Source organism: Fringilla coelebs, assembly GCF_963513975.1.
Source record: "Fringilla coelebs genome assembly, chromosome: 21".
NCBI classification, from domain to species: domain Eukaryota; kingdom Metazoa; phylum Chordata; class Aves; order Passeriformes; family Fringillidae; genus Fringilla; species Fringilla coelebs.
The window spans coordinates 6,617,823-6,642,104 of record NC_140047.1 but is presented as its reverse complement, the minus strand read 5'-3'; the positions used below and the strand labels follow the sequence as shown (position 1 = coordinate 6,642,104).

Genomic DNA, 24,282 nt, shown 5'->3' with positions numbered 1-24,282 from the left:
CTTTAAAGGACACCCACAGGACAGGGAGGTCCCCTTGAGGAACGGGATAAAAGTTTATTGTATGTAAGAACCAAACCCATGAGATATGTACATGTATTTACATGACAAAATGAATAAACCTAATTATTTACAACAAGGACCATCCTTCACAAGTCTGTACATCAAGAAGTAATCATGAAAATATATTTACACACAGGATCCAGCAGCTGTGGGCAAGATGGAGATGGAAAAAAACAAAACCAAAGGGTGAGGTGAGGGGCACCATGTAGACCTTGGCAGGGCTGGGTGTGGAGGCCAGTGCTGGCTGGCCCAGACAGCGTCCCCACTCTTCAGAGTAGCAGTATGGACCCCTGGCTTGTTGTGTCCTGAAGAGGTGGGTGGTAGATTTGAGGTGGCTGCTTTTCCTCCTCTTTGTCTCAAAATTGCCGACCCACGCCGGTGCCTTTTTGGCCATCTCTCCTCCTCCTGATGCTGGGTGCCTGGTCCATTCCCTTGCCCCACAGCCACTGCTGGGATGCAGGCTGGGAGCTGGGGGGGTTTACAGCTCACTGAAGCGCACTGCTGGCTCCAGCTTGTGGGACAGGGCGGTGAGCACCTTGTCGAACTTCTCGTAGCGCTCAGCCTGGCTGCTCTCAGCCCCACGGCTGCCCCAGAGCAGCCGCAGCTGGAACTCGGTGCTGAAGACTTCCAGCAGCTCCGCTTTGCCCTGGAAACCTGCAAGAGGGAGAGTCAATTCCCTGGGATAGGACCCCCTGCACCTGTGGGATGCTCCATCCTGGTGCTGGGATGTGGCAGAGGGAAAGGGGCCCTGCTGTCACTAGTGCTTACCCTGCAGCTTCACCTCAGCGTTGGTGTGGTAGAGCCCACCATGGTGGGCCACCATCCGTGCTGCCTCCAGGTGCGCCATGACCACCTCCACGCCGCTGTCGGCGGCCTCCCAGGGCTCGGGGCTTTCCGTGAGAGCCTCATCCCGCTCCAGGAGAGTCACAAGGGGAATGATGTGGGGGAAGGTGGTGTTGGTCAGCGGTGGCCCTTCTGGGGAGAGAGGCACTCTTAGGAGCCCGCATGGCCCCGTGACCTGCGTCCCCTCCCCATCTCCCTGCAGAGCGCTCGTGTGACCAAACGCTGCCGTGACACCAGGCTGCCACCATGCTCCCAGGAGAGGCTTCAAGGCTCAGCTGGACACAGCAGCTGCTGTGTCTGTTCCCTTGCTGTGCCTGGGGCCATTGCCCTGTCAACACAGCTCCTCCCAGCCAGGGTTTCGGGCTGTGCTGGGAAGGGAAAACTGATGGCCATGCTCAGGCTGCATTTTGCAGGGCTGCAATGAGGAGAAGGTTTGCAGACCACAGGGCACCAGGCATTAGAGACACATGGCTTTTCATCTTTCCAATTGGCTGCCCTGTCCCTTGGTTTGGCACTCACTGCCATATGAGCACAACAGTTTGGCTCAGCTGCTGGTTTTATTTAGTTATGAAATGCTTCCTTGGGAAGGAAGGGGCAAACAAGGCCAGACAGGCTCTGCTGAATGCTGGGGTGGCTCAGCAGCCAGAGGGTGTCTGGCACTAGCTGGGAGAGGGTCAGAGCTCTCAAACAGTGACGCCCTGCCCAGACAAACGTGGAAAGGAGAAAGCAAGTGAGACAAGGGGAGCTGCTCCTGTTACCTTTCCCTTCATTCAGGTTCTTCAGGAATGGCTTAAGCTTCTTCTCATAGAGGATTGCACCCTCTGTGTGCCGCTGCCTCAGCACCATCCAGGTCTGCTCCAGCCGGGCAATCTGAAAGGAGATGGGGCAGGTAGAAGGAGATGGGGCAGGTAGAAGGTGCTGGGGCAGCACAGCTTCCAGGCACCAGGGAGAACAGCCTGACCCTGGAGCCATAGTCCCCAGACTTGCACAAAACAGTGCCTGATGCTCCCAAAACCAGCCTCCTTCACCAGTGCTCATGGCCAGACACGGCACAGCTCTGGCACTGAGGCTGGGCTTAGGATTTCTTCCCCTGCTCGTGCCCCAGGACAGCAACCTCCCTGTGTCGCAGCGGCCTTGAAGATGAGATGCAGGGAGGGGGCAGCCATTCCACCTCCTTTGTGCAGGCAGGAAGCAAGACTTCCCAGCTGGGCTCGATTTAAAATTGAATTTTAATCTCCTTTCATCTTCCAAAGGGAGCAGTGTGGCCCGGAGACGCTGCTGCCACAGCCTTGAGACTGATTTGTATTGTACCGGAGGGCAGATTCATTTCCTCCCAGGAACACAGCCCAGCACAAAACAAAGAGCCCAACCACCGAAAAACAATTGGATCCTGGCGGGACAAGGCTGTCTGCTCCGTGGAGGGGATGGCTCTTCCCCTTCCCTGCCTGCATCCCAGCGGATGTGGCCCCATGCCTCCCACCCGGGGCATTTCACCCATCCCAATGACTCTTGGAGCCTGCAGGACACAGGGAGAGGGATGCATTTTGAGCAAGGGCTGAGCCCAGGACACGAGCACTAAAGGAGTATCCCCATACCTGTGTCATTTCCAGGGCACTCATTACAGCAGCAAAGCTGAACATGTTCCCCATGGTGCTCTTCAGCTCGGCAGCCAGCTGGATGGTTTTGTGGAGCAGGGCTGCCCGCTCCTCCGTGCTGCCTGTGCAGCCCAAGATGTCCACAGCGATCATGATGGACATGGTGTGAAACCTGCCAAGGGGCAAGACACAGAGCGGGGTCAGCACAGGGAGGGAGGATGCTCTGGGGGCTTAGACAGGGCTTCTCCTCTCCCCTGCCCTGTGCCAGGCTGGGAACACCCAGGGGAGCTGGAGCAGGCCGTGCAGGGCAGCCCGGTGGGCTCACGTTGGCCGTGCTGTGCCGTACCGTTCCAGCAGGTCCAGGCGGAGCTGGTGGCCGTGGGGAAGGGTGAGCAGCTCCATGCCAGAGCTCACCCCCATGAGCCGCTGCATCTCCACTGTCACACCCAATATCCGGGCAACCTGCCAAGGAAGGTGAAAGCTGGTTAGAGCTTTGTTAATTGAGGAGAGGCTGAAGTGTCCTCTGCAGCCTCTTGCCCCAGCCCAGCCTCTGCCTGCCCTGGCTGATACACCAGGCAGAGCCCAGCAGGGATGCTCCAGGGCTCAGGGGCTGTCTGAAGTTCAGGGATGCACTGATCCCTGCCAGCCCAGGTCGATCAGAGGGCAGTGGTACCCATCCCTCCCTCCAGGCCCTGGCCGTACCAGGCAGTCCACTTTGGTGATGTGTTTGGCCAGTGTCTTCACGTCCACCTCTGCCAGCAGCTCTTTGACCTTCTTTAGCACAGTCATCTCCAGAGGTTTGTTATCTAGGGGGATGAGCAGGGACTGGAAGGCGGCAGGGTTGAAGGAGGAGGTTGTTTCCATGGTGGGGGGCACAAAGCCCTTGAAGTCCAGCTCAGCTTTCAGCCTCTGCCCTGCCTCTGCTTCCCCAGAGCTGTTCTCCACAGTCCCTCTCTGTCCTTCCTCCACCTTTAGCCTCTCCACGTAGCTCTTTGTTGGTAGCAGCTTGGTGTCGTGGGCTGGCCTGTCCCTGCTGATGGGCGAGCTGGGGTGCAGCTGGCAGTAGTGCCCCGTGTCCGGGTCGCTGTAGCTGCTCACGGAGGGAGAGGGGGAGGCACGGGCGTACCCATGGCAGGGAGTGGAATGGGAGCTGTGGGCAGGGTCTGGAAGAGGTTTGCTGCTGTTGCCATGGCACAGCTGGGGTTCGCTGGACCTCCTTATGACCGGAGAGGCTGGGGTGATTCCAGATGCTTGGCAGGCATGTGGCTTTAGCCGTGTGACTGTAGGGAGCAGAGGGGACACTTATCAAAGCCTGAAGATGCACACACACATAGGGACCACAGACACAGCAGCCCAGGGACATGGGGCTCAGGAAAAACCCCTCTGCCAAAACAGAACCACCTGATCCCAGGACAGCTGCACAATGATGCAGCCCAGGACTAGCTGAGGTTCTGTCCCTAAGGTCCCCCTCCTCAGGTCCCTGCATCACAGTAGTGCCGAGTCCAGGCTGATCCACAGCCCCACTGTCCCCAGAGGGATGGAGGGGCAATGCCTACCTGTGCTGTAGGCAGGTGATGCTGGGTTCTCAGAGATGGGGGACATCGGGGAGTGCAGGTCTTGGATCTGGTCCACGCTGACAGCACAGTTGCGGATGATGTCTCTGTGGTGGGGCAGGGACACGCTGGGGAGGGGGCAGAGGGCACAGGTTAGTTCCTTAAAGCAGGGCCCAGGAAAGCATAGAGGGGCTAGGATGAGGGTTTGCTGCTCCAACACCTCACTTGGATCATCACCTCCTTCCACAACTACCCATAACAAGTTCTGCTGGAGCAGTGAGCGGGTAGTCCCTGCAGCAACTGGGAGCAGAAGGAGTCACTACCCCCCGACCCCCATAAACCAGAGGCAGACCTGCCTGCAGGGACCCTGGTCCTACAGAGGAGAGCAGAGCAATGCAACCATATGCCATGCCAAGCCAAGCTACTTGGAATGGGATGAGTTTGGTCTGCTCCAGGGTGCTGTGAGGAAGTGGATCTAGCAAAGAAGTCATGGACAATAGTTTTCTAGGGTTGTGCTGCAAAGTGGTATCTAACACTGTGTTACTCTATTTCTACCTGGGAGCTGTGTTGGGCTAGTTAGGTGAGCTGTTGCTCTGAACCAAAGTTTAGGAGAGCTGAAAAGTGCCTGGAAATGGGACTTGGAAAGTTACATAACAAGCAACGAGGTCTTGGTTGTCGGGGCAGCAAGTGGTGCCTGATGCAAACACTGTGTGTCAGTGGTGCTGCAAAACATGCTGAGTGCAGGGAGGGTTGCAAGGAGTTATGGCAGGTAATTCACTGCCCTCCCTGCTGTGGGTGAGGGCTAGGCTGCTGAGATGTGTTTGGTCTTGAGCACTGTGCCTCAGCAGTGGGAGGAGAATGGGACAGCAGTGGTGGTGATAAGGGATTTGGGGAAAATGTGAGTGATGAGGAAAGACTGATGGATCTGTGCTCTTCTGGAAGTCTGAGTGTTTTCCTTTTCCCAGCCATAACAGTTGTTTGCCTGTTTTCTGCTGGTGCATTCTCACCCTGCCCTTGGGCTCAGAAGGTCAGGGTGGTGAGAAAGCAGCTTGGCTTAACAACAGGCTGTGTCCTGCTGGAGGCAGGGGTAGGTGGGTCTGCCCTTGGCTGCTGCATGCGAGGATATGTGTGTGGCCCTGCCTTCCCTGCAGGGCTCTGGACAGCCTGGGACTGCCAAAAATGAGCCATACAAAGGAAGTCTCCTCCTCCACCTCTGGAGAAGCCCAGCTGGCCAAGGTTAATGTGAACAGCTCAGCTTTGTGAAGGCTGTGATCCAGGGTCTGTGCAGACTCCACCAGCACAGACCCATCAGTCTCGTCCTGCCCATCAGGCTTTCAGCTCTGCTTGGTAACTCCCTGAAAATGCTGAATGGAAAGGGCTCTGAAACTAAAAGGGCCATTCAAAACCAAACAACAAATGCTGTCTTGGTGTCTGAGAGTGACTCTCCTCTCATGTTTGCCTGGGAAAGCTCAGCTCCGTGGCTCTAACAAGCCCTGACATGCTGGTAATCCTGGACTGGGTGATTGTAAAACACTCTCTGGCTTCTGGCCTGAGATGCTAAAGTCATGTCTGCTCACTGGGTGTCTGCTGTGGTAGCTCAGCATGGCTGGCAGCCAGTCTGGGAGAAAACCCCAGTTCCAGCTGAGTACTGGTTCTTCCCCCCATGCCTCTGCTGGTCTCTCTCTTCCATCCCTGATCCCCAACCTCTGCTCTGCACCCAGAGAGCAGTGACTGAGCATGCCCTCCCTCTTTCCCAAGGCCGATCCTCTGCTCAGCTGAGCTGGGACAACACTACACGCTCACCTGGTTGGGCAGCCCTCAGCCCTGGTGATCTTGTCTGCGGTCAGACCGTCTGTCATGGTGATGCTCCTCCTCTTGATGTGCCCCCCTTTCTGGCTGGAGGGGCTGTGGGCTCCCCCATGCTTGCCGTTGGCCAGCCCGTAGCTGGCTTCCAGGTAGCGCAGGGGGAAGGTGCGGTTGATGGGGCAGTAGATGATGGCCCCGCTCTGCTCCGAGATGGCCTTGCGGTTGCCCACGTAGAAGCGGACAAGGGCAGGCACGTGATCAAAGCTCTCTTGCTCGAAGAGGTACTGCACATGGGTGTGGCCATCGCTGGACTTGACTGTCACCTTGTTGATCTTGAAGTGCAGCGGCTCGTTGCGCCAGCGGCACGTCAGCACGTAGTCACCCAGGCTGGTGAGCGAGTCACGGATCAGGAAGTCACCATTCCTCTGCACAAGGCTCTCAGACACCTATCAGGGGGACAGGGCAAAGCTCAGCCACAGCCATGCTGGATGGACCACAGGGCATGAGGGGATGAGGGCACCAGTTGTTCCCTTTGCCCCTGGCTCTGAGCCACAAGAGGGCATTTGCTGTGGCAAAATCAGGCAGCTCAGAGCTAATGAAGCCCTTGAGCAGATGTTTCCCAGGAGGAAAGGCTGGTGGTTCTGTGTGGCCTCAGAGTGCTCTCCCACAACATTCCAAGGGAAGGGTGCCCAGAGCCACCCACCTTCCCCGTCTCACCTCCCGCGGGATGCGGCCGTGGTACCAAGCATGGCTGCGCAGGTCGGTGCTGCTCAGCTTCAGCTCCTCTTCCAGCTCCTTGTGAAGCTTTTCTGGAGATGAGTCGAGGATGTATTTCTCCTTGGAGAACTGTACAGGAGAAGAGAGAGTGTCAGGCAGTGCAGCAGTGCAGGGACTGGGGAAGGGAAGGGCTGGCAGGATCCCCACTTGGGGCTGTAGCACCTGCCAGGAGCACAACTGTCCCCAAAGGCCAGGTAACTCAGCTGTGTGTGAGGATTACTGCTTCTGGCAAAGGATGTGGTAATGTGCCTGTTGATGGCCAGGTCCTGTCACCAGGAGCATTTGGAGGGGCTTCTGTTGGCACATCCCTATTGTGCCTGGCCACCCTGGTGTGCTGCCCGTGGCTGGGCAGCAGAAAAGCCCTTAAGTATCTCTGGGGCTGAACTGTCATGAGAAGCCCTCTTTCAGGAGGAAAAATAAAGCATTACTGCTCCTCCTTTAAATATCTACCACAGTTCTTCTTTCAAAGGGTTAACCCACTGTGTTTAGCCTGATGGCTGCAAAAATAGTAATGACAAATGTAAAGGGAACCTTCTGCATTGAAATTAGCTTTTAGAAATTAGCTTTCACCAGCACTGGTGCACCTGAGCCTGGAGGATGCAATCTGCCCCCTCCTTTCCCCTGGAGACATAAGGGATGATGGCTTCATGTGTCTGCTGGCTGGAGCCTGCCTGCCTCCCTCCTTGCCTGCTGCTGGGCCAGTATTCCCAGAGTGCAGCTGCTGGCATGGTGGAGCCAGGGGATGTTTGGGGACGTGAGCACAGGTTTGGGGTTCCTGTGTGCTTCACGAGGCCAGGTCTGTTTGACACAGTGGCTTTGAGGTGATCCTACTGTGGCACCAACACAGCTGTGTGATGGAGCAGGGCCTGGGAGCCAAGACTCCTGGTTCCCTCCATACCCCAGATGTGTGGTGTCCTGAGAGGGGGATATGTGTGCCACTGCCATGGACGAAGAAGCTTGGATGGGGCTGCTGGGGTGTCCTGTTCCTCTGCTCCCAGGAGCAAGGGGGGCTGGTGGCCTGGCTCCCCTCTGTGGCAGTGCCAGCTGTAAGGAGGCAGTGAAGGCTGGCCCAGCTCCCCAGTGCCTGTTGGGGCAGGATCCTGGTGTTGTCTCCCAGGACAGGCATGGGCTTGAAGCCCTGCTGACTGCTCTGGCACTGCCAGAGGAGCAGGCTGGCACTCACGGCTGACCTTGAGTGGCAGCTGGTTCCCCAGAGCACAGGGGGCTGCAGCCTCATGCCAGCACCTCAGGGACTTGCCTTGGAGCTGACCTCTTTGCCCAGTGCCTCATGCTCTCTGCCTTGTATTGATTCCCTCTGCTCCTCTACTGGTTGTGAGCAAGGAAAAGTGTAGAGAACTGTGCTGCTCTCCTGCCCTTACCCACTGCTCTCGTGGCATTCTTGGGACCCCTCAGGGTCCCTCAGCAGGACCCTGACCCCAGGCCTCTCCTTCCCCAGAGGAGATGTTCCATCCCTCCTGGTAGTTGCATGTATTTGCCAAACCAGGCAGAGATCCTGTCCTGGGGACCCTGCTCCAGCCTGGGGAGATCGAAGGAGGCAGTGGCAAAGGGCCTGTGCCCTGGACCGTGCTCTCCACGGCTCACCAGCCAGGACCTGCCTTTATTCCTCCCTTCCCAACTCCTGTCAAGTCAAAGGCGGTGGGAGAGTGGAAGCGCCTATAAAAACAGTGTGGATTGAACTCTGACTTGCTCATCCAACCATGTTTATTCTCCCTATGAGAGGGTCCTGCTGACTGGAGCTGCAGGGATGTGTGGATTGTCCCCCCCTGGCCAAGGGCTGCAGGGAGCTGAGCACTTGCTGCTGCTCTGGGCCCTCCTGGAGACAAAGCCACCCGGTGCTGCTGAGCCCAATTAAAAATAAATGGTAGCTGGTGGATGCTGCAGGGGTCCAGCTGCCTCCTGGGGGGCCCAGGCCGAGCAGATGCTGTTTCCATGGTGACAAATCCATTGCCACAGAGCAGACCTGGCTTGGCCGAGGGGTGCTGGGGGACCCCTGACTGCAGCACCCTCTCTGTGACACGGTTCCCCCCAAACTCTGGGGCATCAAGGGACCCCCAGGAACCTCTGCTATTTGTGCAGGTGAAAGCCATCAGAGCTGAGCTGGGAGCAGTTTGGATTACAACTCTCCCCCCACCACCCCTGGAGCAGGGATTAGTGCCTGTTCTGCTCAGCATTGTACATCTGGGTTTTCCTCCAAATCCTCCCCATGCAAATGTGCAGGGTAACAAAAACACAAGGCCAGCTGAGCAGTGCCCGGTGTCTCCAAGCCCAGATTTGGGCAGCAGCTGGCTGGCATCCACGCCAGAAGCCATGAGCTAAGCTAGCAGGAGAGAACAGGAGGTTTGGGAGAAGCAAGGAAGGTTTTGCATCTTGCAGATGGGGGAGGGAGCCTAGTTGTGAGCTGACGGTGTCAGGAGGCACCTTCTCCAGCCATGTGGAGGGCACTGTCCCTTCAGTTCCCTGTCTGAGTAGTTGATTTGCATGGCCACCAAGAATCCACTGTTTGGAGTGATTGTCAGGCTATATTGGCTGGGGAGGCAGCATGAGGCTGATCAGGGGGAGCCCTTTTCCTTGGTGTGATGTAACTGAGACCAGTCCTTATTGTGAGTCTCTGATGCTACCCCCTGCTGCCAAAATCACCGGTCTGCTCCCCCTCCTGTGTGGGAGCTGGGCTCCCCAGGAGCCCTGTGCTGTGCAGGGCCACGTTTCCTCCCGAGCCCTCCAGCAGCTCTCACGCTTCCCCCGCTCCTTAGGGAGCGTGTCTCGGAGGAGCCGGGCTCACAGCTGCCAGCTGGCCGGGTGCCGAGGCGCTGGCACAGCCTGGCATGGCACAGCCTGGCATGGCACGGCCTGGCTGGGCACTGTCAGCAGGGTGTGAGCGATGTCTGAGCACCGCTGGACTGGCAGCGCTCGGCGCTCCCGGCCGTGCCAAGGGAACGTCCCACCACGCACGGCCCCATGTGAGGTCTTGCACACTATGGGTTGGGTGTGGGGGAAAGCCTGGACTGCCATTAGCATCTGGCTGGAGTGCGTGGTGCTGGGCTCCAGCGTGAAGAACCCCAAGGCATCTTCCAGCTGAGCAGGAGAAAATGGGGATTAGAGCAGTTCTCCAAACCAGCCGCACCAGATAAACCAGCTCAAAATCTGCCAGAGATGATGCCAAGCTTTGCTTGAGGAATCCCAACCAGCAGCCAAGCTGGCTCGGCTGGAGAAAGGAGAGTGCCCCAATGGGCTGTTTCACAGTCCTGGGGCTGGGGAATCCTCTGGAGCAGCCATGCAATGGGGAAGCTGCCATGAGAAGGCAATTCCTGAGGCTCTCCATCCCTGCCTGCTTCCCTGACTCTCTGTGCTGTTTTCTTGATGGAGGAAGTGCTTCCCAGCTGAGTGGCAAGGACTGGTAGTGGAAGGGCAAGAGCTGCAGGGATGGAGGGTGCTGATGCCTGTGGTGTGTATAAAACCAGCAGCTGTCACTCTGCCTGCTCTAAGGAGAGCTTCAAAGGCTGGCGTTTGGCTTTCTATCCTCGCAGAGGTAATATCTTATGAAACTGGAGTGATTTCCATTCTGCTTTCCTGCTCTTCCCTCCCAACCTGGAGGAGTTGCAGATGAGGATGAAGTCAGCTTGGAGAGCAAGGTGTACTCACACCCCACCCTGCTGATAACATCTGACTAACCCCAAGGCACCAAGCACATCTGTTCTCCCTCCTGCTCATGCTGCCTACCCTGTGCTGGGACTCTGGCTAGGGAAATCCCAGCTCCTTCTGGAGTTCTCCACCCCTGCTCTGGCTGCTGGAGGAGCTCTGGGGCCTGGGAAGCAGAACTGTGAGGAAATGAAGTAACAAGCCATTGGGAATAGGTGTCTGGGGAAAGACACAGACTTGCATGAGGGGTCTTCTCTGCTTCCTCCACACCTGGCAATGGGCTACTTCAGTGATGTGTTTTGGAGCAAACATCCTTGCTGAGCATCATGGCAAACCCAAGAACCATTCTGCCTGCCTGATGCAGGACTGCTGCATTTACCAGTCCAGGCACCACCCAAAAATGATTACTCCACCCTTGCATGACCATGAGAAAATCCCACCACAAACAATCCCCAGGTTGTTATGGGCTTGCTCTCAGTTTGCATGTCCTGCTGTGAGCCAGTCTGTCCTGCTGATCTTGATATCTATATGGAAAAGAAAACCCTTGTTCCTCTCTTCTCTCTTGCAATGAGTCTAGGAACCTAAATGGCCTCTGAGAAAGCATCAGCCCATCTGCCCACCCCATAGGTGAATGAAGGCATCTCTTGGTTATGTCACATCTCCATTAGTCACCACTGAAGACAGATCTTGGCTCAAGATCTTTGTTCTGAAGTTCAAAGCCCTTCCTAGGGCTAGTCCTGGCTACCCTCATGGTCTCTCCTCCCCTTGCCTGTGCTCCTTTGTGGCAGCTCTGGAGCAATTCTACCTTGCTGGCAGGGGTGGGGTGCAGCTGGGGTTGACGGCCAGGAACATCTGGGCCCTCTAAGGTGGGACAAACACCCCGGGTTTTGTGGCGGGGTGGTGGAGCATGCTGCTACTGCTACCCCGGGGGAGCAGGTCTCCAATGCAGTGATGGTGTGTGTGTATACACACATTTCCATCCATCTATATTTTACTTATCTCACTCCAAGACGGCGGCAGCGGCTGCTGCTGCATCCCTTTTCAGAGCTGCTATTGGCCAGAAATGATGTCAGTGCTTCCCAGGCTGGGTGCACCGCCATTGGCGGTGAGCAGGGATGCGGCTGTCAGCTGGAAGTGCTCCAGTCATTCATGGGGACTTCAGTGTGTGTTTGCTGGGCACGCTTGGACACAAATAGATGGTGAAAGATCTGGCAGAGCCAGGTGAGCACTTAGGGCTTCACTTTTAACTCTTTCTGGGGTTGGGATGGAGTGCCCTTCATCCCTTCTCACATTCCCACATGAGAGCCAGATGCTCACCTGTCCCTCCCTTGTTCTGGTAGCAGCTGGCTGAAAGCACCCGCTCACCCCCTGCAATGTGCAACCCAAGGGCATGTCCCCGTCTTGCTCAGTGGCCTTTGGACAAGTGGAAAAAGCTCGGCTGCTTTTCCCTTTTCACCCCCACCAGCAATCAAAATCCCTGGCTTTGCGCTGAGATCAGCCGCAATCATGACAAGACTTGAAATGCTGCTTCTGGGCTCCGTCTTACCCAGAATAATCTCTAAAGCTCAGCACCTACCTCACTCAGCAGGAGTACTGAATAACACTGCCAGCTCTCTTGGTTGCCGGCTCCCTTCTAACTTGCAGTATACTACAGCTCGTGCTTCAGACCAGAGCCTGCTTGGCTCTTGCAGTCCTAAACACCTTTGCTCTCAAACTCAGTAAATGAGGGAACCAATTCCCACCACCACGTCCCCCTTGTGCAAATGCCAGAGTCCAAAAATAGGACACCTAGACTTGTGCCCAGACAGTGGCAGTACTGGAACCACCACAGGACAGGTGACAGATGGATCCCAGCTTTCTCCCACCAGCCAGACCTGTGCAGTGCAGCACAGAGACGGAAACCCGGGCCAAAAAGCTGAGTGTTCATCTGGGCTCGATCTCCCTCCTATGCTCAGTGATGCTCCGAGCACATGCCACCTTTTGGGGGATGCTAAATGCTCCCCTTCATGAGGTCTGCTGCAGGTGAGGGCTCCCTGCAGAGACTTTTCTGCCTGTCAAAGCGCTGGTCCGGGTCTGATGGCAGCATTGGCTGCACGGTGCAGAGGGGCCGAGCTCTGCCCCCCGACCCGCTGCTCGGCTCACCCGCGCTCGCTGCCGCCTCGCTGAGCCCGCAGCAGCTCCGTGTGAGCGGGGGCACCTCAGGGCTCCCCGGGGAGCCTCCCCTGCCCTCCCGCGGGTCAAAACAGCCCCCGGCGGGTGCGTGGCCGGGGGTCCCCCGCACGCTTCCCCTCCCTCCCGCTGCCCTACGCGTGCGGCTGCCCGGCGGCACCGCGGGGGCTCCGCGCCGGGCAGGGCAGCCGGCGCGCTCCCACCGCCGCCCCCGCTCACCTGCACCTGCATGAAGGAGCCGCGGTAGAAGCAGCAGGCGGCCGCGGACAGGGCGCTCCACAGGCTGCACCGCTCCGTCATGGCGCGGCGCGCCCGGCGGGGGCTGCCCCGGCCCGGGCTGCACCGCCGCTGCCTCCGCCGCCGCCGCCGGGCTTCAATTTCAGCCGCTTCCCCGATTACCTCATCCCTTGTCGGCGGCGAGGGGCGGGCTCGGTGCGGCGGCTCCGCCCCGGCCCGCCCCTGGGGGCCGCCCCGGCTCCGGGGAACCGAGGAAGCGGCGCCTCGGGGGGAAGCGGTACCCCGGCTGAATGCGCCCTGCGGGGGAACCGGGAGCCAGCTCCTCCGAGGAGAACCTACGCTGCCATGCCACAAAGGGAGCCGGCATCCCCGAGGGGATCGGGCATCCCCGCTGCCTGTGCTCTGAGGGGAACTGAGAACCGGCTCCTCCGAGAGGAACCGGCACCCCCATGTCGCAAAGGGAACAGGCATCCCTGAGGGGATCAGGCACCCCTGAAGGGAACCGGCAATCCTGTGTTGCAAAGGGAAGCAGCATCCCTCAGGGCATCAGGCACCACGGCTGCCTGTGCCTTGAAGAGAATTAGCACCTCTGAGGGCATCGGGCATCCCCGAAGGGAACCGGCACCCCGGTTACCCGTGTCCTGAGTGGGGCTGGTTCCTCTGCGGTGACTCAGCTCTTCAGAGGGGAACAGACACCCCTGAGGGGAACCAGCACCCCTGGCCGCCGCTGCACTGAGAGAAACTGGCTCCTCTGAGGGCATCAGACACCCTAAGGGGACCCAGCACCCCTTTTCTCCCCATCCCAAATCTGCCTGCTCTCCCCAGTGATGCCTGTGGGTCAGGGGCAGCCTTGTCCCCTATTGCCCATCCTGTCTTCCTTCACCCCCACATGGTGATACCTTTCTGGGAGATACACCAGTGCCCACCTCACATGGCGGGGAGCCAGCTGCCTGTTTCCTGTGTAGGCTGTCTCTGACTTGTGTTTAATTAAGGCTCTGCTTCGGTTTAATTAAGGCCACAGTATCACGTATGGGATGTGCAAGGCAGCACTGATGACTCAAAGCACTGCTCCAGCCTTGACTTTTGAATAAATCCCCCAAACCCTGCCTGAACCCACTGCCAGGAGCTGTGCTGGAGACAGGCAGGGGCTCCCTCAGCCCTGGCAGTGACAGGGACCTACACCTTGCTGTTCCTCCTCCACATCTGTCCAGCACTGCACGCCCTGGATTTGGCTGTGCTTCAGTAACTGGGGGCTTCACCCTCCCATCTGCAAAGCATGTCCTGGCCCAAGGAGCCCCACGCCTCCCAGGCAACACTGTGACCTCGGAGAGGTATTCCTGCTGCCACCGACCACAGAACCCTGCAGCCTTCCTGCTAATTAATTCAGACGAGCCCCTCACATCACCAGGCTAGGAGACAGCATCCAAGGCTGATGAGATACAGGTCCCTGTTCGAGCAAGCAGCCCTTCTGTGCAGAACAAAGAGCTCAGAGGCGCTGGCCAGGCTCTCACTCTGCCCCTGGTTTTACAGGGGAGAGAGGAGACAGGAGAGCAGCACGGCTGAACAGCAGGACAGGGCTGAGGCATAGAACTAGTGGCAGCACACAGCCTGGGGGCAGGGAACATGGGGCAGCAGGTCCCACGGGTCCCATGGGTGCCTGCAGCCCCACCAGCACGGGCAGGGACTCTCCTCCTCGCCTCCTGCCTGGGGCTGAGGGACAGAGCAGATGGCACTGTGCAGGGACATGCTGCTCCAAAAAGATGCAATGGTGAATCATCCTCCTGCCAGGGCTTCTCCCCTGTGAGGGGCTCCATGACTTCCTATTGAGGCTTTCACCAACAAGTGAGCAGGAGCCTCATGGGGTGCCGCAGGGTGAAGTCCTCCAGCTGTGACTGTGCTGCCCCTCCTCACAGGGACGCTGAAAATCCCTGAGTGACCTCTCATAGGACGTGTGACAGCTTTACTGCTTGCTGCTTTCCTGAAGGGTAACATCTTTCTGCAGCTCCTTCACCTGCACAAAGGGCAAGGCTGGGGTGGCTGGGATGTTGAAATAGAGAGCTGGGCGTGCAGATCCCCAGGCAGCTTGGAAATAACAGCCCTTAGGCTATTATTAAAGCACATTAATTACCAAGTGCTTATTGATCCTGGCTTTCCAACCCTCTCTAGCTCCCGGTTGCACATCCAATCCGGCCAGGCTTGGTGATAGGAGCACCAGCCCTGGTCGTTTTACAGCTGAAGCTCAAGGGCTGATGTTTGGCAGATCCTTGGTGCACACCTGGACACAAACCTGCCTGTCAGCTTTTGCTCATGAGGGCTTTGCAACACATCCTCTCCCTCTTCCTGACTCTCTCCTTCAATGGCTCTTTTCTTCCTGTCTTTCCTTTGCTCACCCCTCACCAGTGTTTCCCCTCTGCTTGTTTCCCTCCCAGCTACACTGACCAGTGGCAGATGCCAGCCCCATCCTCCCTTGCTCCATAGGCAGGCACAGCAGCCTCGTCCCCACCCTAAATCCTGCAGGATCTGGGGCTGAACACTGCTGGGTGCTGAGCACCCTGCAGCTGCACGGGCTGCCAGCCAGGCACAGCGCCTGCAATCAGCTGGAGTGTCCCTGTCATCCCGGTCACTCACACTCTAGATAATTACTGATTTGACTGAAATAGCTGCTGTCACTGCAGCCATCAGTTGCTTCTCTGACCAAAGGGAAGTGGTGTATAAATCACAACCCGTGGGCTGTTTCTGGACACCATGGGGATGGATGAGAAACAAAGGCCAGATAGCTCAGGTCTGGGATCTAACTGGATGGTAGGCAATTCTCCTGGCTCACCAAAAAGTACTTGATCCCAAAGGCAGAGCCATATCCATTGCTCCCCACCTGTATTGTTTCAGTCTATTAAATCATGAGCCGTAAAACGTGTCCATCCCTGAGTGCACACACTGACAATGCCAGGGAAATCACCCCCAATTATTCTGTTCCTCCCCTCACCCCCTTCTTGCCCTCACAGGACTTGCCTGTGTGAGCAGGAGTTTCTCTGCGTATCCTGAGGTCCCCATACCCAGGCCCTGCCGTGCAGAGGCCAGTGTATTGGCTTTGCAGGGGAAAATGAACTACATCACAGCCAGACCCAATACGCCCAGTCAGAGCTTTGTTGTCCTGGCACACGTCCCACTTGCAGCCCTGTGAGCTCCCATTCTGCCAGTCCCACATGGCTTAAGGGCACAGAGAGGAGAGCATCCCACCCGTGGGATCGCTCTGCTACACAACAAAAGCCTCGTCTGACCCCACTGCCCAGAGGCTGCCAGCTGCCAGACTCGGCATGTGGGGTCCTCATTAGCCCCAGGGATGGACGTGCAGGGAGGTGACCCCTGTTGGAAGCAGCAGATGAGCTCAGGGTCCAGCCAGCTTTCTCCCAAGCTTGCCAGTTGCTGCTGCCACAGGGGGTTCTCACATTTCCACATCTGGCTATAGCCACCACCAGGAGCCCCAAGTCTGAAAAATGAAGGTGCAGGTCTCAGTGCTAATTAGACCACCCAAGCTGGGCACCTCAAGTCACTTCTCAAGAACCCCGTCTGCCCAGTGGCAGACTAGATTAGATCCCCACTGGGCAACTGGACTCAGGAAGCTCCAACTCTCCTTAAACAAACACCCCAAAGGCCACACCATGGCAGTGACCACCCTGTCACTTCAGTGGGTTTCAATGCTTTGTGCCCAAACTTCACAGCACCCCTGCCACCGCTCCTCTGTGCCTGCCCAGCGCCCCATCGTGCCAGCAGCCTCCTGCAAAAGGGCCGCTCTCCTCCAGAGCCAGGCGCCTCACTAATGAATTTCTGGCCAGACATGAAGAGTCCTCAGGAATGTTAATAGTTTGCTGGAGGATAAGCAAAAGATTTGGAGAGATTTACACCAACTTTCATGTGACAGCCACGAAAGTGGCTCAAACCCTTCCGTTTCTTTACGTGGGGGCAGAGGGAGGAGGCTGCGTCTGTGGGCGTTCACAAGGATCTGGGAACATGAAATGCAAGCAGCTCCTGTGGGAACAGCACTGGGGTGACCACGTAGGGTTTGTGTCTCCTCTGTCTTTCCTGGCCTTGCCAAAGAGAGAGCCCAGATGGGAGGAGGGGTGCAGAACTGAGCGGCTTGCTGGTGTAAGACCTGGGCAGTTCCAGGGCCACCATCCCCTCTCCACCCCTGGCAGCCAGCTGGGACAGGATGTGACCACACTTTGTGTCTTACCTTCACGTATTCACTGCCAGACTCCAGGCCATCGTGGTGACTAAAAGGAAGAGGAACAATAAAAATACATAAGTAAAAGGCACTAAGTTGTGACATGCAGGTCGAAGGCAGTAGTGGCACAGCTGGGGGAGCTGGGGTCTGTGCCCCTTGTCTTGCCACAGTTCCAAGAGCATGGCCATGGTTTTGGGAGAGGTTCCCAGGGCCCCAGCACTGTTCCTGCCTGCTCTGTGCCCACTCTCAGCACAGGGCTTATCCTCCCTAATGCGATCAGGGGAGAATGAAGCCTTTTTAGAGGATCTCGCCCCAAATCGGCTTGGGACCGTGTGAGCTGAACCAGGGAGACCCAGCAGCCAGGCTGGGGTCCCCGCAGGTCACAGTGCTGTGGGGTACATGGCCAGGTGGGGGGCTCTGTGTCCTGTGCCCTGGCAGGGCTGCATTCCCAGTAGGCAGCTGTTGGGACACACCACCCAGACAAGTATTTTTGATTTTATGGCTTTGTGCAACCCTACAGAATTCAAATTCTCACCAAAGCTAGGTCTGAACTGTGATGTCCTGACTGGGACTGCTTTTCATGTTCCTATAGGTCCGGATAAGTGTCCATATGGAAGAGTCCCCGAGGAACAGAGAGTTCAAAAGGAGAGAGGCTCTAACAGCCTGAGCTGGGCTATGCTACCTTGAGGTCTCACCTTTCAGAATAAAATACAAAAATCCAGATGTCTTTAAGCAGAATGCAGAACCTGTTGCCTCCCCAGGGCCAAGCTTCAGTACGGACATCCTGCTGTTTGCCAAGGTTGCTTCCCTGAGCACCAGGCAGCAGCAGGGGTCTGGGGATGGCAGGCTGCCACACCAGGACAGGCAGCTGCAACTAAGGAATAACCAAATCCAAGGTCATTATAGACCTGGGATATCCCTTCCCTGCCAGGAAGGGACACATACGTCAGATACATACATCAGACACATACGGGAAACTGCTTAGGGTCCTGCACACAACTTCTCCCTGAGACCCACACTGGTAGCAACCCTGGGGAGCCAAATTCCTCCTCTGTGGGCTCTATTCAGGTGGAAGGTGGTGCCTGGTGACCTCCCCAAAGGGAAGCAGGGACAGCAGAGGCAACCACTGCCAGATATTTTTCCACTGAACATCCCCCACAGCATTACAGCGGGCTGGGACAGAGTCTACATCAGGCCCTTGTAGTGTCCAACCATCCAGAAGACAATTCCCATTCCTGGAACCCTTGGAAGTCTTTAAAAAACATGTGGATGGGCACCTCGTGCCTCAGTTTCCCCCTCTATAGAGCCGTCTCCAGGGGGGTTTTGGCTGGCAGGGCTGCCAGAGGGGTCTGCAGGAAGTGTCAGGCAGTGCCTGTGTGAGCAGCGTTTCCAGTGCCTCACGCACGGCATTTAAGGACACACTTCAGTGGTGAACACAGCAGGGCTGGCTTGACTTTTGGACTCAGTTTTAGTGGTATTTTCCAACCTTAGCGATTCTGTGATTCCCCAAGCCCGCACTGCAGACCACATCCCCTGGTGTCCAGCTTGGAAGGGGGAAAAAGGGGCTGGAAATCAAGCCCATACTCTTCTGGAGGTGAAGAAAAAAGCAGAGCATTTGGGAGCGGGGATGGATGCAGACTCCCCCGGGCAGCTGTGGGCTGCCTGCCCACCCCAGCATTGCCTCTCCAGCCTGTTTGCCCTTCACACACTGCAGAGCTGCCTGGTGCTGCGAGAGCCGTGAGAAAAACCGGCAGGAGGACGGGGGGCCTCTGGGCAGGAAGTCGGGAGCATGGGAGCAGCTGGGAGACGCTGGAGAGCCCGGGCAGGAGAGGCCCCTGTGCCGGGGAAGGGCAGCAGCTGGGACCGCAGCCCCCCTGGTTCTGCACATTCCTGGAGGAAACGGCATTTTTGGGGGCAGACGAGAGCCTGGGAGAAATTCCTGGGCTGCCTTTGGAGTGCAGCCGTGGCTGAGCTGCTGAGACCCAGAGCTGCAGCAATGGTATTGGGGAGTGGGGGGTTGGTGGGGTGGCTGCTCCCTTTGGGCTCAGGAAGGCACCACCACGGCTCACAGATGTGCCAAGCTCTGGGCTGGCTGCTGGGAACAGTCCAGGAGGATCCTGAGAGTCCAGCCCTGGTCTGAAGCTTAGGCTCTGCTTTCCTTGGGACGCTGGTGCAGGCTGTACCCCAGGGGAACCAAATCTGGGCGCCTCGTGCCTCAGTTTCCCCCTCTGGAGCTGCCTGCAGGGAGGTTTTGGCTGGCAGCGCAGGGAGTGTCAGGCAGCGCCTGCGGGAAGCGGCGTTTCCCCTGCCCTGCGCACGGCCGCGCACGGGGAAACCGAGTCACGTCCGCCCTGGGACCTGCCAGCGGCCATCTCCCGTTAGTCAGCGTGTCCCTGCCGCAGTCACGGCCACCGCCTTGCTCTGAGCAGCTCCACAGGCTGCGTGCCACTCCCTGTCCCACAGCAGCTCAGTCCCCCCCCTCACAGGCCTGATTCAGGGAAAGCCCTCTGCACAGGAGCATCCTCAGCCCACCCTCTTCTGGGGACTGTCCTTACCAGAAATACTCCGGGGGGTGGGCAGGTGGAAATGTGCCCCAGGGCCATATTTGTTTTCCCCCCCAGGGAATATGCTGCTGCCATGGCCTGGCAGGAACAGACTGTCCCCAACCCCAGGGATGTGCCTTCACAGGAGGAAGGGCTGGGGCGCAGCATTATCCCGGTCCCACTTCCTCCCACCCGCCCCACAGCAGGGCCTGGCCTTGGGACGGCTCTGGCACACGGCTGCTCCCTGAGCCAGGGGCTGTGGCAGGGGCTCTGGGTTAGAGTGTGGAGGAGCAGAAACAACCCTGGTGCCACGACCTGCTCTGGTCACTCTTGTGCCTCAGTTTCCCTGGCAAGCAGCAAGGCTACACCCATCGTCAGGGAAGCCCCACAGGATGCAAAAATGCATTTGGCCCCAAATTTTTGGGAACCCACCCCCCAGATTCAAGACACCCACGTGACCCACCCATGTCCCACTGCTGCTTGGCTCCCAGCCACACTGGCTTGGGATCTAAGTAATTTCTGGGAGACAGAGGTCTGGGTGAGCCCTCTGCAGCCTCCCTGGGGACTCTCTGCCACTCTGTGCTCACCGAAGGATGTGCCACCAGCCCCCCAAACCTCCGAGCCCCTGGCGCCGGGTCTGCTGCGGTTGCAGCAGCTCTTTCCCTAGGGAAAACACCACCACGGGCTGGGGGCCTCGGCACCCGAGCAGCGGCTCGGCTCCGACATCTGCCTCCAAGTTTTGTGCCCGCCCCAAGCAAAGCCCCTTCCCAGCCTCTCCCTCCCCATCCCCTCCGCTGTGCCGGGGTGCGAGGAGTGGCCTGGGGGCCAGGACCCCTTACCTGCCCTGTCCCAGGGTGGGAAACCTCCTGCCCAGCGCTGTCATCGGCCCTGCGAGATGCAGCAAGCGCCGTGCTCGGGGATGGGGAGCAGCTCTCCCGCGCTCTCCCGCCTTGCACTGAGCGCCGGGACTTCGGGGCGCGCAAGGCGGTGGCGGACCCTCCTCCTTCCCGTCCCAGCCCTCCTCCGGCCCACCCTTCGGGCCGGCAGGAATGTGTGGTCGGCACAGCCCGGCTCCCACCGCCGAATTTCTCCTCCTCACCCTGCTGCCGGGACCACCCGGACCTCCGGAACACTCAGTGTCAGGAAAAGGAGCCCCCGGCCCCGGGGCGGTGCAGGGGAAACAGAGACATCAGAGACTACTTGAGTGCAGAGAGAGGAGAGTCGGGCCAGGGAAAGGAGAAATGTTTTCCGGAGAAATTTGGAGTCGCCTTTGTCTGTGTCCCCAGTCCCGCACACCGTCCTGGGCTGGGGTCGCATTTGGCCCCTTACACCCAGAGATGCCGTGGGGCTGGGGGATAAAAATCCCTCTGGCTGATCCTGCGGTCAAAACCCTCCAAAAAATCCATCCGTCATCCCAGAGGGCTGAACCTCCAAATTCCCCCGGAGGGGGAGACTGTGCCTGGAGTGGGGGATTTGTGCCCAGAGTGGGGGTTTACTGATGAAATGGGGAGGGAGTGTCTGGTTTCAGGATTTGCCCCTGTACCTTGGGAGAGGCAGTGCTGCTCGGCAGAGGGGGAGAGGATAGACGGGGTGGAAAAGAGGAGAGTGAGAGGAGGAGGGGGCTGTAACAGTGCTGGTGTGAGCTCTCCGCAGCAGCACAACCTGGTGCTGGAACGCAGCCGCCGCAGGACAAAGAGATGCCGGGGCAGAGCGGGGCTGCGAGATGTTTCCACCCTGTCCGGAAACAGGAGGGAGCAGAAATCCCACAGGAAACCTCGTTCCCATGGAGCCGCTGACCTGACCATGCTCCAGCTGTGCTGTCCCACCGGCCAGGTGCATCCCGCTGGCACTGTGGGCACGGGGGACATTCCAGTGACCCTGGTTTGTCCCCAGGCAAAAGGGGGCAGAAGGCAGAGCAAACCTCAAGGGTTATACCTGTCTGGGGAGATCTTGTCAGGATGCTCTTGCCCCTTTTCCAGCACAGCCCCATCAGTGGTCTCTGCTCCAGCTGCTGTGTCAGGGCTTGTGGTTTGGCTGGGGTTTGGAGCCAGGCTGGAGCTCGGTGCCTCTGTCCTAGGGCAGGAGACATCTCCCACAGGCTCCTGGTCTGTCCTGGCCATTGCTGCCTCCAGGGTGTCCCCAGGTTCAGCTTTTTCCTCCTCCTGCTCTGCTTCTCCAGCAGCCAAGGGTGAGTCTGTGCCAGGGTCAGGGGTGCTGGACGTCTCAGGGCACTTGAGGCTGGGGAGTGGGGCTGTCTGGGGGGTTTTGTTGTTGGGAGTCCCTTTCTCCCAGCAGTTCTGGCTACTCTTGTCTTTGCCCAGGCTCTTCCCTGCCTTGCCCAGGTTGACCCTGGGCATGGTGCCCATGTGGGAGTACATGTTCGACGACTGGGCGTAGGAGCCAGGGCTCTTGGGCACGGTGCTGAGATCATCCTGGGTGCTGTCAAAGGACTCTCCCAGGAAGCCATGGGGAGATGGGAGATGAGGCCTGAGATTGTCAGGAGAGCTGGGGTCCACAGAGGCGCGCCGGAAGGTGAAGGAGCGGGGGATGCTGCTCAGGCTCCCAAAGCCTTTGAACTTGAAAAACTCTGGCAAGGAGAAAGGAATGATGAGTGTGGGGTTACTGCTGGCACGGTGGGATGATGGGGGGGTCCCAGAGCCCCTGGTCCTGGGTTGGGGTGGGCATGGGGCACCATGCAGCCTGGTGTCACCCTGTTACACCCATGTCTGCAGGCCCAGCTTGGCATGACATCCCTGTGCTCTGCGGTGTGTATGATGCTGCTTGAGGCATCTCTGTTGGGTACCTGGGAACTCTGCCCTGGTCCCTCGGGGAGAAGTCTCCTGTGCCTGGCAAATCTAGCAGCTGCATCTTCTCACCACAGCTGAGGGCGGAGGAAACACCCAACCCTGGTGAGCAGGCAACTCTAGAAATGATTTCTGCCTGCCTACTTCCTCCAGGGGACTCTGGGTAGGGCTGTGCCCATCCCCACAGCCTCAGGGCAGCCCTGCAGGATGCAAGAATGGGACACCTGGATCTCCCCAGGGAATGGGGGTCCTGGATATCCTTGACCCGTCCACATGTGCATGTGTCACCAGCACGGTGGAGCAGGAACAAGCCACGGGCGCTGCTGCGGGCAGGAGATAACCTCCCCACTTCCTCACCCAGCCCCTCGCCTGCTCCTGCTGCCACCTGCAAGCGCTGAGCACGAACATGTTCTCCAGAGAAGTATTTATAACTCCGGAGGGCCGCTTTGCATTTCACACCTCAGCCCCAGCTCAGCTCTGAGCGCCGCTGCGGCGCAGCCCTGGATGGTGCCAGGGCCGGTGTCAGTACTCGGGGTGAGCGAGTCTGTGGCTGCAGCGCTGCTGAGCAGTGCTTCCCTGCCGGCTGTGGGTGCCTCCGGGGGTTTTGCAATGCTGATGTTGCCCTGGGGCTCTGTGAAGCACGGCAGATTTGCCGGGGCAGGAAGCGACACATTGCAGAGGTGCTGAGCAAGGACCCGGGTGTCACGGGCTGCTCAGCTCTTGGATTCCCACCTCCACTTGCTACCCATGGGCTCTGCAGGGCATCCCTGCAGCTGGACAGGGTGGAGGGGCTGCATCCCAAAAGCCCCTCTGCGAGGCAGAAACCTCATGGCCTGAGTGCAGTTAGAGGCAAAACTACTTTGTGCTAAAAGTCCCCTTGGAGTCCAAGCATCTTCTGCTACCTGCTGCTCCTGGGGATGAAAGGTGGGAAAGGCAGCACTGGGGATTTTCCCCATTTCCCCAGCACTCCACCACAAAGGAAAATCCCAGCTGGGATGGGGCTGTGTGTTTCGCCAGTGGTGGGGTCCCCGGGGAGGGGAGGGACTGGCCCCCCTCTGGCGCCAGCCCCGTGGCAGGAATGCAAGAGAGCACAGCCCAGTGCTGGGAATGGGGTGAAGGCCACTGCAGCCTCCCCCCGGGGCTCCGGGGGAAAGCTGAGGTCTGTGAGAAAGTGCAGAGCTCACTCCCGGTGGGTATGGAGCACTTCCTCCCTGAAGAGCCAGTGGGAACCCATTCCCAGGCTCCCTCCCCGGCTCACCCCCCCACCCTGTGCTGCAGGAGCACCCTGGGGTGAGGGTCCTAGCCACCCCTAGCCCCCCGTACCCAAGCCATGCACCCCGAAGGGGGTGATTTAAGGAGTGAAGAGCCCCAAACCCTGCTGTGCATCCCTCTGATCACATCCCAGCATCCAGCATGCGGCTGGGCTGCAGCAGAGTGGTCCCAGTCCCAGCACCCAGCTCCTGAGCCAGCACCCAGCCCTGTGGATGGAAACCTCCAAAGCCCCTCACCCCAATGAGCTTCCTAAGGAGAGCAGAGCCTGTCACAGCTCCAGACATCCCTGGATGGGATGACCCGGGGAGCATGTGAGCGCACACTCAGCACCAACTCTCACACATCCTCCTACCCACCGAGACATCCAGGTGAGCGCCCCATTGCCCACCCGCCCTGTCCTGTGGTCACTTACTCAATTTCTTGAAGCCCCGTCGTTTCTGGCCCTCGGCCATGGCCGCGCTGCTCGGAGGCCGCGGGGACCGAGAGGGACAAATCTGTGACTGTGAAGCCCTTCCCTGCCCGCTCCTCCCTTCCTGCCCCCCCCTGCAACCACCCTGCAGTCACTCATCGCTCGCTCGGCGTTTCCTCCCCACTGCTCTCCTCTGTCCCTGCCTGCCCTCACGCTGTCCCCACAGCTCCTGCAGTCCCCGTGCCTGCTCAAGAGTCACCTCTGCACCCCTGTTTGGGGATGTCTGCCAGATGTGGAAACCAAAAACCTCTGGGTGCTGACTCTAGAGGAAGGTG

The 24,282-nt window shown here is 58.5% G+C and overlaps 1 protein-coding gene across 3 annotated transcripts; it reads right to left on the bottom strand.

The window, feature by feature from the left end:
• Positions 1-32: 32 nt before the first annotated feature.
• Positions 33-23,998, bottom strand: SH2D3C (SH2 domain containing 3C). Of its 3 annotated transcripts, XM_084219675.1 has the most exons (12): positions 23,951-23,998; positions 21,398-22,049; positions 16,929-16,968; positions 6,575-6,703; positions 5,855-6,303; positions 4,055-4,179; positions 3,201-3,778; positions 2,845-2,960; positions 2,499-2,670; positions 1,662-1,773; positions 829-1,035; positions 33-714 (listed from the first exon to the last, which is right to left on the bottom strand). In XM_084219675.1, exons 1-12 carry the CDS (start codon positions 23,988-23,990, stop codon positions 539-541), a joined length of 2,796 nt encoding a protein of 931 aa, XP_084075801.1. In that variant the 5' UTR covers positions 23,991-23,998; the 3' UTR covers positions 33-538. The 3 variants fall into 3 exon arrangements, with proteins under 3 accessions (XP_084075801.1, XP_084075799.1, XP_084075800.1); XM_084219673.1 differs by lacking the exons at positions 21,398-22,049; positions 23,951-23,998 and adding an exon at positions 20,302-20,425; XM_084219674.1 differs by lacking the exons at positions 21,398-22,049; positions 23,951-23,998 and adding an exon at positions 20,302-20,425 and having other exon boundaries at positions 829-1,032.
• Between the last annotated feature and the right edge of the window lie 284 nt (positions 23,999-24,282).

Excerpts from the sequence above, each read along its gene's own strand:
- SH2D3C (XM_084219675.1), bottom strand. The coding sequence starts at position 23,990 with ATGGCCGAGGGCCAGAAACGACGGGGCTTCAAGAAATTGA. Across the intron at positions 4,180-5,854 it reads GCTGAGGGCTGCCCAACCAG|CGTGTCCCTGCCCCACCACA; the intron begins GTGAGCGTGTAG and ends CCCCCTCCCCAG. Across the intron at positions 3,779-4,054 it reads ATCACCTGCCTACAGCACAG|TCACACGGCTAAAGCCACAT; the intron begins GTAGGCATTGCC and ends TGCTCCCTACAG.